Here is a 15,972-nt window from a genome sequence, read left to right as displayed (position 1 = left end):
GCCCACAGCCCTATGAGTGCTAGGCCAGTGTCCCACCATTGAGCCCGCACCCAGGCACCCCTTGTTTCCTTCATACGGACACAGTACTAGTGACTCCCCCTTGTTATGTGTGCCCTTACTAATACCTCAGTATAGGAGGGACAAAATGACACCTAAGATGTCGTCTCTTGATGGCCGGCTAATGCTACGTGTTCCTTCAATTCCCAAATGAACTCTTGCAGGGATGAGGGCAAGTGCGTGGAAGGGATTCTGGAAATCTTTGACATGCTCCTGGCGACGACATCAAGGTTCCGTGAGTTAAAGCTCCAGCACAAGGAGTATCTCTGTGTGAAGGCCATGATCCTCCTCAACTCCAGTGAGTAACCACACAGCTGTGCTGTTTTGCTGGGGAGAAAAACTGTCAAACCGGTGTGGTGGTCAAGAGGGCCGAACCTCTGTTTGGTTTAGAAGGCGGAGAACAGCCTCGCTTCTGACTTCTCCGTTTTACATGGGTTTAGACTGTAGTTAACGTTTGCTAACTTGAGTATAAATTACTCATTGGGTGAGTTACTGGCAGTGGATTTGAAAAGTGGCACACGCCTTTAATCCCAACACTTGGGAGGCAGAACCAGGTGGATCTCTCTGAGTTCGAGGCCAGCCTGGTCTACAGGGTGAGTTTCAGGGCAGCCAGGACTACACAAAGAAACCCTGGCTTGAAAAACCAAAAAAGAAAAGACTGAATTTTACAGTATTTACCCTCCAGCCTTCCTTCAATCCTGCCAGACACAGGCGTTTCGCGTGGTTAACATGTATCATCTGTATTTAATGTTTCAGCTTCTACTCTTCCATATTCATTCATACGTTCGGTACTAACACTTAAGCTACAGCCAAAGAGCTTGTGGTATTGGGAGAGACAGAAAGTAAATTATGAGAAATCATGATGTTGGTGCTGTACTGAGGGGCACAGATCTACAGAGTGGAGGGCTGCGAGGCAGGAAAGACTGTGGAAGGGAAAGAGACCGGGATCTTCAGGGAGGAGCTACAAGTGGCTCTTTTGGGAACTGGGTGGTCACCGGGACGTGGCCACAGGTGACTTTGGGGGAGTGTCTGTGCGCAGAGGTGTATTATGGGAAGGTCATACCCGCTTTCCATAGGGAGAAATGACTAAAATGGAGAGACACTGAGACAAGGGTGTCCTTAAGATAAAGCGAGCCCAAACAGACTCGGGGTGGCAGGAACGAGGGGAGGGACTTGACTTCAGAGGTGGGAGATGAGGACAGTGTCTGCGCTGAGTGGGTGTTTTGGCTTTCCTAGTTTGTCTTATATAAACAATATCTGGTGATGGGGAACAACATTTGGATGGCAGAAAACCATACAAGGCAGATAAGAACAATCGGCAGGAACTGCCCCCCCTCTCCAAGATAGCCTCTATAAATAACCTTGTTGACCATAGGAAACAGTCCCCCCAACTCCTTCTCTCTCTCCCTCCCCTTCTCTCCAGTGTCCATTGGTTATTGATTCTAATAACAAAACCAATGGATCCCATTATCTCTTATATAAAATGGAGCCATATCCACCTATACCTCGTGTGTGTAGCCCCTCACATACTTGGCATCATGCCTGGGTCATGTACAATACCTAACCCAACGTGCATACTATATGCGTGGTGGTTGTTCTGTATCTAGAGAACAGTGACAAAATGTGAATATGGAGGGCTTTTTAAAATGACTTTTTTTGAAACTGGCAATCAAACCCAGAGCTTTGCCCTTGCTAGGTAAGTGTGCTCCCGCTCACACGTATACCCTTGGCCCCAACTCGGCATAATAACAGAGAATTACTATGTAAAGTGCAAAATATGAGTCCCGGTTTATGTGATTAACACAGTTGACCGGGTTTTCATTCCTCTGTGGCGGTAAGAGCTCCCAAGTGCTTGCACTTAGATTTTTTTTGTCTTCTCCCTGCGGACTGGGAGAGAGCATTCAGAGAGTAGCTCTGGGGTGGGCACGGGGCGCTGTCAGACAGTGGGGGGATCCCGAACGGAAAGTGGGGTAGACCTTGAAGGGGCAGGGTGGGGAGGGCTGAAGAAGGAATCTGAAGGATTAGAACCCTGTCAGAGCCACTCAGTGTTCCTCAGAAAGTGGCTTGTTTGTTGTTAGAACACTTCATGGTAAGGAGCCTGCTGTTGGCCTTGGCGTCTTCCAGATGTCAGATTGTACCAACGTCAGAGCTGCAAACAGTGTCTGTGTAGATGGTCTTCTTCTCCCTGCGGCATCTGATGAAGCTGCCTTTGTAGGAAGCGAGGAGGGCTGAGGGATGGTATTGCCACTTTTGGCAGAAAAATCATTAAAATGTAAGGTAAATCCGCCTTTTTGAAAATCTTTACAGAAACCTTATTGCTTACTTGGTAGTCACGGAGAGTTTACTGTTCTGTTTGGCATTGCCGTGGGGAAACTGGGGTTTGGTTTCTTATGGAAATACTCTGTTGGAAAGGGTGGCTGCCGTGCTCGCTCTGAAGGACTTGCCAAAACACCTCTTTTTCTGGTTATTTGCAGCAATTAATTTAAAAATAAAACAAGAACCAAGTCAAGGACTAACTTAGTGGGAATGAGTTGGTGTCCTCAGCTGAAACAGCCTGACAGCCTAGGGTTTGTTTGTTAGCTGGGTGTGTGTGTGTGTGTGTGTGTGTGTGTGTGTGTGTGTGTGTATGTGTGTGTGTGTATGTGTGTATGTGTGTGTGTACGTGTGTGTATGTGTGTATGTGTATGTGTGTGTGTGTATGTGTGTGTGTGTGTGTGTGTGTGTGTGTGTGTGTGTGTGTGTGTGTGTGTAGAGGAAAAGGGCTGCACGCAGCATCTCTGGCCTGCAGGTGGCGCTCTTTAAGGCTTCCGCTGAATGCCAACCTGCTGATGTTTTGAAGCCAGGAAGTGAAATGATCTCCAAAGTTCTCACAGGCTGAGAAATGCCTCACATTTTCACCAGGCAGTTGGAAAACCTTGTAATATCCTAGACTTTGGGATATGAAAACACTGAGAAAACCGTTGCCATAGTAATGGGGTAAAGTTAGCCCAGGTCTACAGGCTACCAAATAAAACATAAGAGCAAGACTAGATTATCAAAATATCATGAAATAATTTAACTGCAATCTAGCACAAAGCTGAAGAATATTTGAAGGAATTCTCACCTGCTTATGGACAAAATCTATAATTCAGCCTTTAGTACTACAAAGAAGCCAGGAGCCTGGGGGCGTAGTTCAGTTGTAAGAGTGACTTACACACACACACACACACACACACACACACACACACACACACACACACACAAGATGCTCACTTAAACCCCTGCACAAGAAGTGCCTAGAAAGCCACAGCAAGACAGGGTGTCACCAAATTGCTTAAAGCCGGCAGGAAAGAGAAAAACCACTTTTCTTTCTTTTCCTTTTTTTGGAAACAAGGTGTTGCTATGTGGTTCAAGCTATCTGAAAAGCTCACAATTCTCCTGCCTCAGCCTCCTGAGCAGTGTGCCACCATGCCCAGGTAGTTCAAGCTATCTGAAAAGTTCACAATTCTCCTGCCTCAGCCTCCTGAGCAGTGTGCCACCATGCCCAGGTTTAACTCTTCTGTCTGGCTCCATTGCCCAGACTGGCTCACATCATCTGCCTGCTTCAGTGTTTGGAGTCACTGGGCATGCTCAGACATATACCACCACACACACAGCAGAAAAATGGTAAAAAGCTGCTGGGGGGGGGGAGGGGATGACTTCGTATACAAAGGAATCGAGGCCAAGATGACAGCATATTTTCTGTTTTCAAATCCAAGTCAAGAAACAGAGAGATGGGGGTGGGGGGGTTGGAGAGTTGGACCCGCCATTAAGAGAACTTGCTGCTTTTGCAAGGGGTTCCTGTTTGGTTCCCAGGATAACTCCAGCTCCAGGGGATCCGATACCCTCTTTTGGCCTCCACAGTACCTGCCCTCATGTGCACATAGAGGCATACAAACAAAATATTTTTAAATCTTAACAAAAGAGACAGAAACAGCATATTTAGAAACAATGTCACTCTAGAATTCTTTATACTTTCAAAACCAAAGATAAAATAAAAATGTTTCCAGACATACAAACCTGAAAGATTTCAGTACTAGCAGAGCTGTGCTATAAGAAATACCAATGGTGGGGCTGGAGATTGGGCTCAGCAGTTAATGTGCACCGCTCTTGCTGAGGACCTCGGTACAGTACCCAGTACCCAAGGCGGGCAGCTCGCAACCGCCTGAACCTCCAGCTCCTGGGGATCTGAGCTTTCTTCTGGCTTATGAGGGCACTGTTCTCACACCCTCAACACATACAATTAAAAATAATAATAACAATAAGTATTGAAAGAAATAGATATTCTTCGACAAGGAAAACATTCTACCAAAAATCATGGAAACAGATCTACGCAAAGGCATATAGAGCATCTCTAAGTGAGAATCGGCTGAATAAACATTTTGTTTTCTTATTATCTCATCTTCTATGTTTGTATTTCAAAGATGACCCAGTGTCTAAAAACCAGAAACAAACCAATAACAGAACTGCCAACTGAATAAAAACCTCAGTGTGCTGAGGGTTATGGTTTGTCAAAGTGATGTTTTAGATATCTGCATGCTTCTGGCTCATGTATCTCTACTAATGGATGTAGTGTAGACTGGAAATAAACAGTATCATGTAGTTAAATTTCAGTTCAGTTCCTGGCACACACCATTGACTTCTAAACATTAAGGATAGCAGGATGAACTAAGTACAGGGATTTTGGCCTAGGATGTGGGTGTACTTCAAGCAAAATAGACTCTGACCTTTGCTGGCCTTAATTTGAAGAGGTTTTGGAAGAGACATAATTCTAACTTGTGTCTCTTCTACTATCTATTTAGAATGTATGGGATAAACTGGAATGCTCGGTCTCTTGAAATGTAGAGACAAGAAACTGTACATTTAACAACCTGTTAGAATGTTAGTATTTCATAAATTAAAAATGTATCACGCTGAGTGGTGGTAGCTCAGCCTAGAGGTGGTAACACACACCTTTGATCCCAGCACTCGGGAGGCAGAGGCAGGTGGATCTCTAAGTTCAAGGCTAGCCTGGTCTACATGCCAGGGCTACACAGAGAAACCCTAGTTCACAAAAACAAAACAACAAAACAAAACAAAAGGTATCACATGAGCAGTGGGGCTAATAACATATGCCCAATAAGGGGACAACCTTGTCACCTGGGAATCGGAAACCATAGCCACCTTAGAATTAGGATCTAAATCTAGGAGACAGAGTGGAGCAAACCCGAAGATAATTGCCATTGTTCTTTTTAAAATAGCTTCAGTTAGGGACAGGGAGCTGGGCATGGAGGTGCTTGCCTGTAATCCCAGTACTTGGGAGGTAACAGCAGGAAGGTCAGGAGTTCAAGGTCCTCCTTGGCTCCAGAGCAAGTCTGAGGCCAGCCTGGATTACATAGACATTGTGTCAAACAAATAACAAACAAGCAAATTAGCAACAAATCTATTGAAACTATTTTAAGATTTTGAAAGAACAAAACATTTTCTTAGTTGAAATACTAGGTTAAGCCCAGGCCATTCTATTTTGCTTTAGAACAGCACAGATGTTTCCCTTCACCCTTCAAAACCAGAAAAATTTTTTCCATGATATAATATTCTAGGATTTTTAAATAAAACACTCCAGATTTTCTGAATTATCTCCCTCCAGCTGAGCAAAGCTTGGGTCTTCATCTTTGAACATGTAGGATACCACAAATCTTGGCGTTTGTGCTTCCAGAACGCCTGGTGGCTAGAGAGAGGAACACAGAGATGTTTCCAGGAAATAGCGGGGACGGGGGTTGTGTCCTTGAGATGCTTTCTTTGGTATGTGTGGGGTGTTGTGCCAAGGGCCCTCTCTCCCCCTTCTGTCTTTACTAGATCTCTTTAGTTTTATGGGAAGTAATTTAGTTTTGTTTTACAGTGAATCCCGGTGTTTCTACTTTTAGGGGCGGAGGGGGTTCATTTTTGTTGCTTCCTGTGTATCTGGTTGGCAGGGCTTCTGTCTTGTCCTTCGGCCCTGTTGAAGGCCAGACACAGAGCAAATATTGTGTTCCCTTGTGCTATGTCGATGAGCAGGTGTGTGATGCCCAAAGTATGGGTGTGGTGTTCCTGACTAGAGAGAGGTACAGTAAGTCGGTGATCCTGGGATGATTTTAGGTTTATTTCAGGCTTTTCAGATATACACTCCTCCTTATGAAAACTTGACAGGGCAGGTGCCTGGTTAAACATGGTGCCTCCCCTTCCCAAACCAATGGATCACAATGGGCTCCAAATGATCCACAATGTATGGGACTGTGCTGCCTCCAAACTTGTAGGAGGCCCAGGGTCTGCCCTTGGTAAGGATCCAGCTGGCTCTTGAAGGAGGGTGACTAACTACCAGCCATGCTCTTTGAAGGGAGCCACACACTGCCAGTGGGCATTTATGCTACTGTGATTTTGGTGCTGAAGGCTGCTTATTAATGACAACTTTATTAACAACAGAATACCACAGTTCACCCATTTATTATTATTATTATTATTATTATTATTATTATTATTATTACTATTTTGGTTTTTTGAGGCAGGGTTTCTTTGTGCAGCTTTGGAGCCTGTCCTAGAACTCACTCTGTAGACCAGGCTGGCCTTGAACTCACAGAGATCCACCTGCCTCTGCCTCCTGAGTGCTGGGATTAAAGACATGAGCCACCACCGCCCGGCTCACAGTTCACCCATTTAAAGTATATAATTCAAGCTGTGTGTGGTGGTGTACACCTTTAATCCCAGGACTCAGGAGAACTATGAGTTTGAGGCCAGGCTGGGATGTCTAAGAAGTTCTAGGCCAGCCTGGGCTACATGGCACGAGCTTGTCCTAAAACAAAAGTATACAATTCAGTTTTTGTTAATATGTCCACTCTGTGTCTTTACCAAAATCAATTTTAGAGCACTCTAACCCCCCACCCCCAGGAAATCCAATATTCCTTAGCCTACACACTCCCTACTGCATTAGTGACTTTTGTTATTGATGCCACCAAGAAGCAAGTAGGGAGGAAGGATGAGGGGAAAGCTAGCCTTGGGGTCCGCGTCTGTCCGTAGCTGTGGGAGCTGCCTGCTTACACATCCATGGTTCGGGAAGCAGGTGGGGAACTCTGGTACTCAGCTGTGGGACTGCTGCCCACCCAGAGGGCAGGCCTCCTCCTCAGCTAATCCTCTCTGGGGAAGTCCTCTTAGATATGCCCAGAGGTGTGCCTCATCGGTGCCCTAGGTTTCTTCATCCAATCAAGTTGACAATTAACCATCACACTCACCCTTCCTGCACCCCAGGGTAACTGCCAGTTTGTTTTGTCTCTATGGGTGTGTCTGTTCTAGATACGATTTCAAATCGTGGAACGAAAAAGGGACTCGAAATTGGGGCTGTAGCTCAATAATTGACGGTGTATGCCTGTAATCCCAGCACCCACAGGGGGTAGCAGGAGGATCAGAAGATCAGGGTCACTGTCGGCTCTGTAGGTAATTTAAAGCCAACCTCATGGGCCATACCCTGTGCTGAGAAAGTGTGATCTTTTGTGACTGGCTTAGCTCATCGTACAGAGTCTCTTATGTATCCTTGGATATCCTGAAACTTGCTATGTAGATTAGGCTAGCCTCAAACTCCCAGAGTTCCACCTGCCTCTGCCTCTTGAGTGCTGGGATCAAAGGTATGCAACTACCATGCACAGCTCAAAATTCTCTTCACATTTCAGTTAATGCTTTTCTCTGTGTGTACTTAAAATATACACAAATATTTTAGTTACAATCATGTGACTCATTAAGAATATGCAAAAATGTGAACCTAGGTGAATCCAGTCTAGTTGTAGATCCATGTGTCCTCTGTGTCAGGCAATGTAGGAGGTGATGGGGAGGTGGTGACAGTGGGCGGGGTCTGTGCCCTCACAGGTCTGTGTTGTCCCTGATGAGGGAAGGGGCGTGGCTGCAAGGATATGGGAGGACAGGCAGACATCCTGCATATGCAAGAAAGAACGCAAGAACGTAGGCTGGGACTCAGGAGAAGCTTCCAGAAGGATGTTCATGACCAGGCTAAGACCTAAAAGAAGAATGGCCATAAACAAAGAAGGAATAATGGAGAAGGAGGATTTCCTAAGCCAGCGGTTCTCAACCTTCCCAATGCAAGTAGGGAGGAAGGATGATGGGAAAGCAAGCCTTGGGGTCCGCTTCTGCAACCCTTCAATACAGTTCCTCATGTTGTGGGGACCACCCCACCACAAAATTACCTTGTTGCTGCTTCATAACTGCAATTTTGCTACTGTTATGAATCGTAATGTAAATATCTGATATATGACCTCAAAGGGGTTGCGATCCACAGGTTGAGAACCATTGTCCTAAGCAGACTCAAGATGCTCAGTGTGCCTCCAGCGCAGGTGAGGTGTGGGAACTGGGGAGCTGAAAGATCAAGGACAGGGCTAGGGAATGGAGCTCAGCTGGTAGCGTTCTTGCCTGCCACGCGTAAAGCCCTGGGTTTGGTCCCCAGCACTACATGAACAGGGTGTGCTGGCTCAAGCCTCCATCACAGTACTAGGAAGACAGAGGCGGGAAGATCAGAAGTTCAAGGCCATCCTTGGCTTCGGTAACAGTTTTCTGGGCTACATGACACATTTTAAGTGGGCATGGGGGATCAGTGGGATGGCTGAGCAAGAAAAGGCTCCTACAGCCACTAAGCCTGACAACCTGAGTTTGATCCCTGGGACCCACATGATGAGAAGAGAGGTACTGATGCCTGCAAATTGTCCTTTGACCTCCACACATGTCACCCCCAATAAATAAAAACAAAAAAGATGAAGAAGAGACTGGGGCCCCTCAATGGCTGCACCACATGGTAGGGATCTGCTGTGCCTGGATAAGCTGGGCTGTCCGGAAGCCACCGGGAGATCTGCATTTTGACTGCTGAAGGGAATAAATGAGTGGCCTGGGGGGGAGGGGCGGGTAGTGGTGAGGGTCTGAGGGTGTGGAGGAGGTGAGCAGGGGGTTCAGAGAAGCAGCTCCAGGGCTACTGCAATCAGCGGGTGTTTTGTTTATTTCCTGAGCTATTAGGGCTCAGACCCAGAGCCTTGTGCGGGCTAGGTAAGCTGGTCCACCGAGTTCCACCCTCAGACTCTCACTATGCTGCTGTGGCTGGCTTGGAACTCACGGAGAGCCACTTACTTGCCTCTGCCTCTTAAGTTAACACCACACAAACTAGAGTCACCTGGGAAGAGGGAACTTCCCCCATGGCTTCTGCTTCAGCTCCTGCCTCCAGGTTCCTGCCCCTGCTTCCTTGGTCATGGATTGTAACCTCTAAGGGGAGGTTTATATACTCTTTACTCCCCTAAGCTGGTTTTGATCAGTGTTTTATCACAGCGAGTGAAAACCAACAGCGGTGATGCAATTAAAGGTGTGTGCTGCCCTGCCTGGCCAGCCTGCGGTTTCTTTTTCCCTTCCTCTCTCCCTCCCTCTCTCCCTCCCTCCCTTCCTTCCCTCCTCCTCCTCCTCCTCCTCCTCCTCCTCCTCCTCCTCCTCCTCCTCCTTCTTCTTCTTCTTCTTCTTTTCTTTTTCTTCTTCTCCTTCCTTTCTTCCTCTTCCTTTCTTTCTCCTCCTCCTCCTTTTTTTCTTTTGGTTTTTCAAGCCTTGGCTGTCCTGGAACTCACTCTGTAGACCAGGCTAGCCTCAAACTCAGAGATCCGCCTGCCTCTGCCTCCCAAGTGCTGAGATTACAGGGGTGTGCCACCACTGCCCAGCCCTTGGTTTCTTGAGATTGCACTTTGTCATTGCAAATTACCATTCTCAAAGGGAGTAAAGAATTAGTTTATATGGGCAGGACAGGCACCAAAACTACACAGAGAAACCCTATCTTGAAACAAACAAACAAAAAATAATTAGTTTATAATAATTTATAAACTATATAATTATATTAATCTTACCTGACCATCTTCACTTAGCCATTTGCTGCAGCCAGGATTCCCTTACAGCTCAGTGATAAGGTTTTGCTCTCAGGGGAAGAACCTGGGGGAAGGTAAAGTACGTGCACCAGTCAGAGTAGCTCTGGTCAACCTTGCCTCCTCCCTAGGGAACCAGGCATGCGAAGTGGGGCACATGACCTCAGCTTCCCTTTCTCTGACTTCGGGGCTCTCCTTCTTTGTCCAGGTATGTACCCCTTGGTGACGGCAAGCCAGGAGGTGGAGAGCAGCCGGAAGCTGACCCATCTGTTGAACGCAGTGACAGATGCCCTTGTCTGGGTGATTGCTAAGAGTGGCATTTCCTCCCAGCAGCAGTCAGTTCGCCTGGCCAATCTCCTGATGCTTCTTTCTCATGTCCGACACATCAGGTACACACCCTCGGGAAGCTGGTCCAGGCGGGTGTGGGCAGGGCATATGATCCGAGCTTTGGGAGAGAATGCAGGCGCATTTGCAGTGGTAGAATGTTCAACTTGAGAGAAGAATGAACTTTTGAATGGGAATTCATCAGTGCATGCACCTGTACCAAAGCTTGGCCCATAGTTGGTGTTGAAATGAGTGCCACATGGTACCTGACTGGATTGTTGTGGCAGCTGGCAGGACCCACCTGGATGTAGTTGCTAGGGTTTAGAATTTGTTTATAGAGTCCTAAAATGGGCAGTTCTCCTCCTAAAATGAGTTGCCGTCCTCCTTATACCACCCAGGGCCAAGGCCTGGGGTCATTTCTGTGAGGATGCTAAGCTTGGCTCTCCTGGTCACCCTTCAGCTGAGGACTGGGGGTGTGCACCAAGTTGTCCTTTCGTTCCCATGGTATGGGGATACCCAGGATGCGATCTGAGAGACCGTCCCAACAGGTTGAGGAAGCAAGGCTGTGGATGGAGTACAGTCCTGGTCAGGAAGTGTACGGCGTGTGCACAGATGAAGATGTGCTTTGAGGGCTCTTGTCGGGACAGTGATGCTCAGTGGGTGGTGTTGCTCAGGAGGGTAGCCCTGCCCGAGTCTGGAAGAGAGGAGATGAAGATGGAAGGCAGTGCTTGCTTGAGGAGGAAGCTGTAAGAGCTGTGGGAAGGACAGTGTTCATGTCAAGCATTTAACATGGACGAGGGAAGAAGAAGAAGAAGCCCTTCCTGTTTCTTCTTTGAGGAGTGCTCGGCCCATGACCCTCTGCAGAATAGATATTAGTCTATCCTCACTTATGTGTGAGTTCACCTAATTGTTGAAGTTTGTTCAGAACCCCCACATCAGTACACATGACCCTTTCAAGGTCAAGCCAAGAACGGCAATATTTTTCAGTGTCTTGATATGTGCATTCCCAGCTGGGTCGGTGGAGGAGATAGGTGCTTCTGTCCTCCCAGTGTGAAGAAGCCTACTTACAGTTCCACTATTTAGAACCTTGTTTTTGTGCTTTTTGTGAATGAGCTCATGGTGCAGCATTGGGTGGTGAGATGGAGGTCGAGGGGATACCACTTTTGCCCTTGAATGCAGACTATGGAGGGAGCTGGATGTATCAGCTACAGAACAACGGGGTAGAAGCAAAGGGAATTGTGGGAGATGGGCTGACTTTGTGCCGGAGACTTGGGGACTGTTTCAACGTTTCGATGGCTATCTAGAAAGAAGGATTCTCAGTGCCTTTCCCCCTCATAGTAACAAGGGCATGGAACATCTGCTCAGCATGAAGTGCAAAAACGTGGTCCCAGTGTACGACCTGCTGCTGGAGATGCTGAACGCTCACACGCTTCGAGGGTACAAGTCCTCAGTCGCGGCATCTGATTGCAGCTCCGCAGAGGACGGCAAGAGCAAAGAGGCCTCCCAGAACCCACAGTCTCAGTGACGGCCAGGCCTGAGGTGGACATTCTAACAGAGCTGCTCAAAGCTGGAACCCTGCACCCTCGCAGCTCCCCAGCTGGGGCGTCATCTTATGGCTGCCTTGGTCATGCACCCTTCCCCCACATTCCACTTCCCAGGGGTCGGGGTGGGTGGGTTGCAGTGTCCCTGTCCCGGGGGATACCTCTGAATGCAGAGTTCTCACCTTTGTATAGCCTTAGAAGGTTCTCGACGTGACCCTTCTCTCACTCTCCATCTCCTCTGCCCACTCGGGCAACCGTCTCAAAGCTTCTGGAATGGATGGTGAAAGTCTGACCCGGAAGGATTGGCCTTAGACGGGGAGAGAAGGTGACACTCTGTAGCAGGGGTTCTCAACCTCTCTGACGCTGTGACCCTTTAACACAGCTCCTCGTGGTGTGGAGACCCCCAACCATAAGATTATTCCATTGCTACTTCGTGACTGTCATTTTGCTACTGTTATGAATCGTAATGTAAATATCTGATATGCAGGACGTCTGTTTTGTGGCCCCCACGGGGGTTCATGACCCACACAGATGGAGAACCGCTGGTCTATAAGAAATGGACTGTAGAATTAACTGTGTGGTTGTAAAATCAACCTTTGAAGGGTGTCTCTCTGGACCACTTGATTGTAGGATTGAAAACCACATTGACAATCAGCTCGTTTCACATTCCTACCTCACAGGCTTGTGAGGACTGATGACGTGTTGTTGGTTATTCTATCAGAGGCCAGAGGGATACTGGTCAAGCTCAGATGTGAGCCGCCTTCCTCCCCCCAGGTCTTCTTGCTATCCATGCAGATTCATCCTTCCTGATTTATGTTTGTAGAACCTGCTTATTTGGCCTATTGAGTCTCACTGTCGTGGAATAAGATTTAAATCTTTCTATAGTTGGGCTTCATTGAAGCTATGTTGATGCTCTCTCTCTCTCTCTCTCTCTCTCTCTCTCTCTCTCTCTCTCTCTGTGTGTGTGTGTGTGTGTGTGTGAATGGAGTTTATCCTGTGGGTGTGAATCACAGCACACTGTTTCTCTTAGGCCTTGTGAATACAGTTTTCGTCTTTCACAGCAGAGGTGGCAGTATCAGCTATCCATGGGAGGCATGGATGCTACAGGCTATAGATGTACATGATGCATATCCTCTGGAAGGAACACACACACACACACACACACACACACAGAGAGAGAGAGAGAGAGAGAGAGAGAGAGAGAGAGAGAGAGAGAGAGAGAGAGAGCTTTAGGCCTGTATAGTGTGGATTGGATGAGCAAAACACTTGAACACATCCATGTTGGTTTTTTCTTTTTCTTTTTCTTTTTTTTTTTTTTTTGACTCCTTCAAAAAGAGAAATATTTAGGGGTAATTATTTATGACACACACACAAAAAAACTTCTCTAACCTATAGGTCTCAAAATTTTTTTTTTGTTTGAGACAGGGTTTTTCTGTGTAGCCCTGGTTGTCCTGGAGCTCACTCTGTACACCAGGCTGGCCTTGAACTCACAGAGATCTGCCTGCCTCTGCTTCCCAAGTGTTGGAATTAAAGGCGTGCGCCACCACCGCCACCCGGAACACTTTTGAGGTAGGTTGTGTGAAGCAGAAACTTGGCCAACACATTAGCTCTTACTCAAATGGACTATGATGGGAACTAAGGAGGAAGCCCTTCCGAAATGGCCACTGTAATTCACAATGTTAGAAACTGGGATTTTCAGACACGTTTTTAGGAACGTGGCAAATTCACAAAATGTGTAACGGGTCTACTTTGGAAGTAAGCAATTAAACGATTATGCTGATTGGATGTTTTAAAAAGTAAAATCTGGTGATACAGTATTAAATACACTTCCCTTTGAAACTAGGGTTGCGTTGGTCAGTACATCCTGTATTTGCGGAGTCGTTCATTAGGAAGATTACCCTTAACAAGAGGGAACTTGAATATGTCTTAATTTTGATGTTGGTGTGCTGTTGCTAACACTGATGTTAGCAGCTGTCTCACCCATACCGGGGTAGGAGGCGCACGGGTGTGGGGGGTGTTCTCGGGCAGTTTGAAATTATTGGCAGTTCAGCGCTGTAGCCCAAGAGCATCAGCGCAGAAAGCCGTCCTCTGTAGACACAGGCCGGGGGTTGGAGGGCAGGAAGAGGGAGGCAAAGGCAACCTTGAAACACTGCCAGTAAAATTTTGTTTTTTCCAAGAGCCTGCCAGACGAGGAAAACAGAAATCAGAATGAGCTCTTGTCTACTCAGTGCACGGTGAATGAAGTTCTTGGTTGTCTTTGGCTACCTAAGGAAGGGATCAGTTTGAACTCAGGTGGTCAAGTGCCCTTCTGTGGCAAGTTCTGTGTGTGCTTAGATTAACTGCATGTGCCAGTGGTCACTAGTTAGCCTGGAATTCTTAATCCTTCTGCGCCAGCCTCTGGGGATCCCAGACATGCACCACCTATTAGTTATTGAGTTCCCAGCTCTCCCAGATGCTTCTCGGCTGCTCATTTCACTGTGTTTGGATCAGTGGGAAGAGGAGGCCATACTCGAGGTCGTTTCTTCTTGAATTGCATCTCACCTGGATCTGGTAGGGACACAGGTTGGCCCTGCCTGTTTTTGACTGGGCTCTGGGACAAGTGGGTGGTTGAAATGTGATATGTACTCCGAAGACCGTTTGTTGTTTCTGAGCACCCTGGGGTCCTCTTCTCCCTTTCAGCTAAAGCCCTGTTATCTCTGGCCATCTGTCCCAGACATGCTAAGGATGCCATGATTTTCAGTGTATTGGGGAAATGCTCAGTGTCCATTTTAAAGATGGTGGCTTCCTTAAAACATGCACATTCCTTTGGGACAGTTTGAGTTCTCTCATAGCAGCACAAGTTTAAGTTTTTTTTTTTTTTTTAAGGATGAATAGGACCTGGCAGCTGTGAACATGGATTAGATTATTGCACAGCCCGGCCCCCACAAAACCACAACTGACATTGTAGAGCAGCCTCCTCAGCCGTGCCTTGAACTGGTATGGCAGGATTCTTCTGTTGTAATCCGCAAGATTCACCCCAGAAATCTGTAGATGAATGGGCTTTGCCTAACTCCCAAATCACAAGTTTAAATTATACATGGTCACCATGAAATAGCCGTTATACAGGTATTATTATTCTCTAATAACAAAGAATTCTCGCAGATCCCTGGGTGTGGACTAGCCGGGGGAGGTCTGGTGTGGATGGGAATGTCCACAGGAGAGCCACAGTGATTTCTTACAAATGCCCCTCTCTTTTCACTGGCTCTGTTTATCCTTCTTGTCAAGGGGAGAAGAGATTAACTCCAAAAATAATCCCAAAGAGCCATTTTTTTTCCCTTGAGAAATTCATGTGAGAACACACAACCAATAACACAGGGAGTTTTAACCATTTAAACAATGAAACAGTACAACAGCAGCAGACACACACACACACACACACACACACACACACACACACACACACACACACACACAGCCCTTACCTGACTGACTTCTGTTCATTCAGCTGGGAAGGCAGCGATGTAAAAATTTTACAAGAAAGGAGATTACTTACCGATTCTCAGTACAGCCGTACATGCAGAGACAAGGAAGCTGGGTTGAAGCATTCCTAGCATTTCCTAGCATGGGAAGGGGTTGGTTCCTATTTGCATCTGCTTGCATTCATTGATAACCTCTCAGAAGTCAAGGCATACCCCAGTTTCTAGCTCTATTGTGAAACGAAGGAGTTTTGTTTAGTAAGACACGATATATGTCTTTAAGCTGCTAAAACGAACAAACCCTTAAAAGATACTGTAAACAAAACCATCTCACCTGGTATGTGAAAATGGTATTTGGGGGACAGTCACTGTGTGCCAGGCACGGCTTTCACATTTAATTCGTTATTCATTCCTGTGACTCTATTTTAATTTTAATTTTCGGGTGTGGAAGGCCAAGTAGACTTATTGAAGGTCACACAGAACAGATGACGGAACTGGCCGTTCTAGTCTGGTGCTGAAAGGGATTACACAGTTCACCCAGTTAAAAAACTAAGGAGTCCTAATGCAGCTTTAGTGCTGAGAGTCCTTGTCTAGCATGCACAAGGCCATGGGCACTATCGTAAACAGTACAAAAAAACATTTAAAAAAATCCTATTTTTTTTTTTTTTTTTTTTT

The 15,972-nt window shown here is 46.7% G+C and overlaps 1 protein-coding gene across 2 annotated transcripts in view; it reads left to right on the top strand.

Annotated features, from left to right (window-relative positions):
• The window catches only part of Esr2 (estrogen receptor 2), a 54,999-nt gene extending 41,838 nt beyond the window's left edge, over nucleotides 1-13,161 (top strand). For both annotated transcript variants that reach the window (XM_015992015.3, XM_006973152.4), the window contains 3 exons: nucleotides 222-355; nucleotides 10,186-10,366; nucleotides 11,640-13,161. In XM_015992015.3, the coding sequence (XP_015847501.1) occupies nucleotides 222-355; nucleotides 10,186-10,366; nucleotides 11,640-11,826 (502 nt within the window). In that variant the 3' untranslated portion in view covers nucleotides 11,827-13,161. The remainder of the gene's footprint in view (nucleotides 1-221; nucleotides 356-10,185; nucleotides 10,367-11,639) is intronic.
• The last annotated feature ends 2,811 nt before the right edge of the window (nucleotides 13,162-15,972 follow it).

This window comes from Peromyscus maniculatus, chromosome 14 (assembly GCF_049852395.1).
Source record: "Peromyscus maniculatus bairdii isolate BWxNUB_F1_BW_parent chromosome 14, HU_Pman_BW_mat_3.1, whole genome shotgun sequence".
In the NCBI taxonomy this organism is placed as follows: Eukaryota; Metazoa; Chordata; class Mammalia; order Rodentia; family Cricetidae; genus Peromyscus; species Peromyscus maniculatus.
This window is presented reverse-complemented; position numbering and strand designations above follow the sequence as displayed.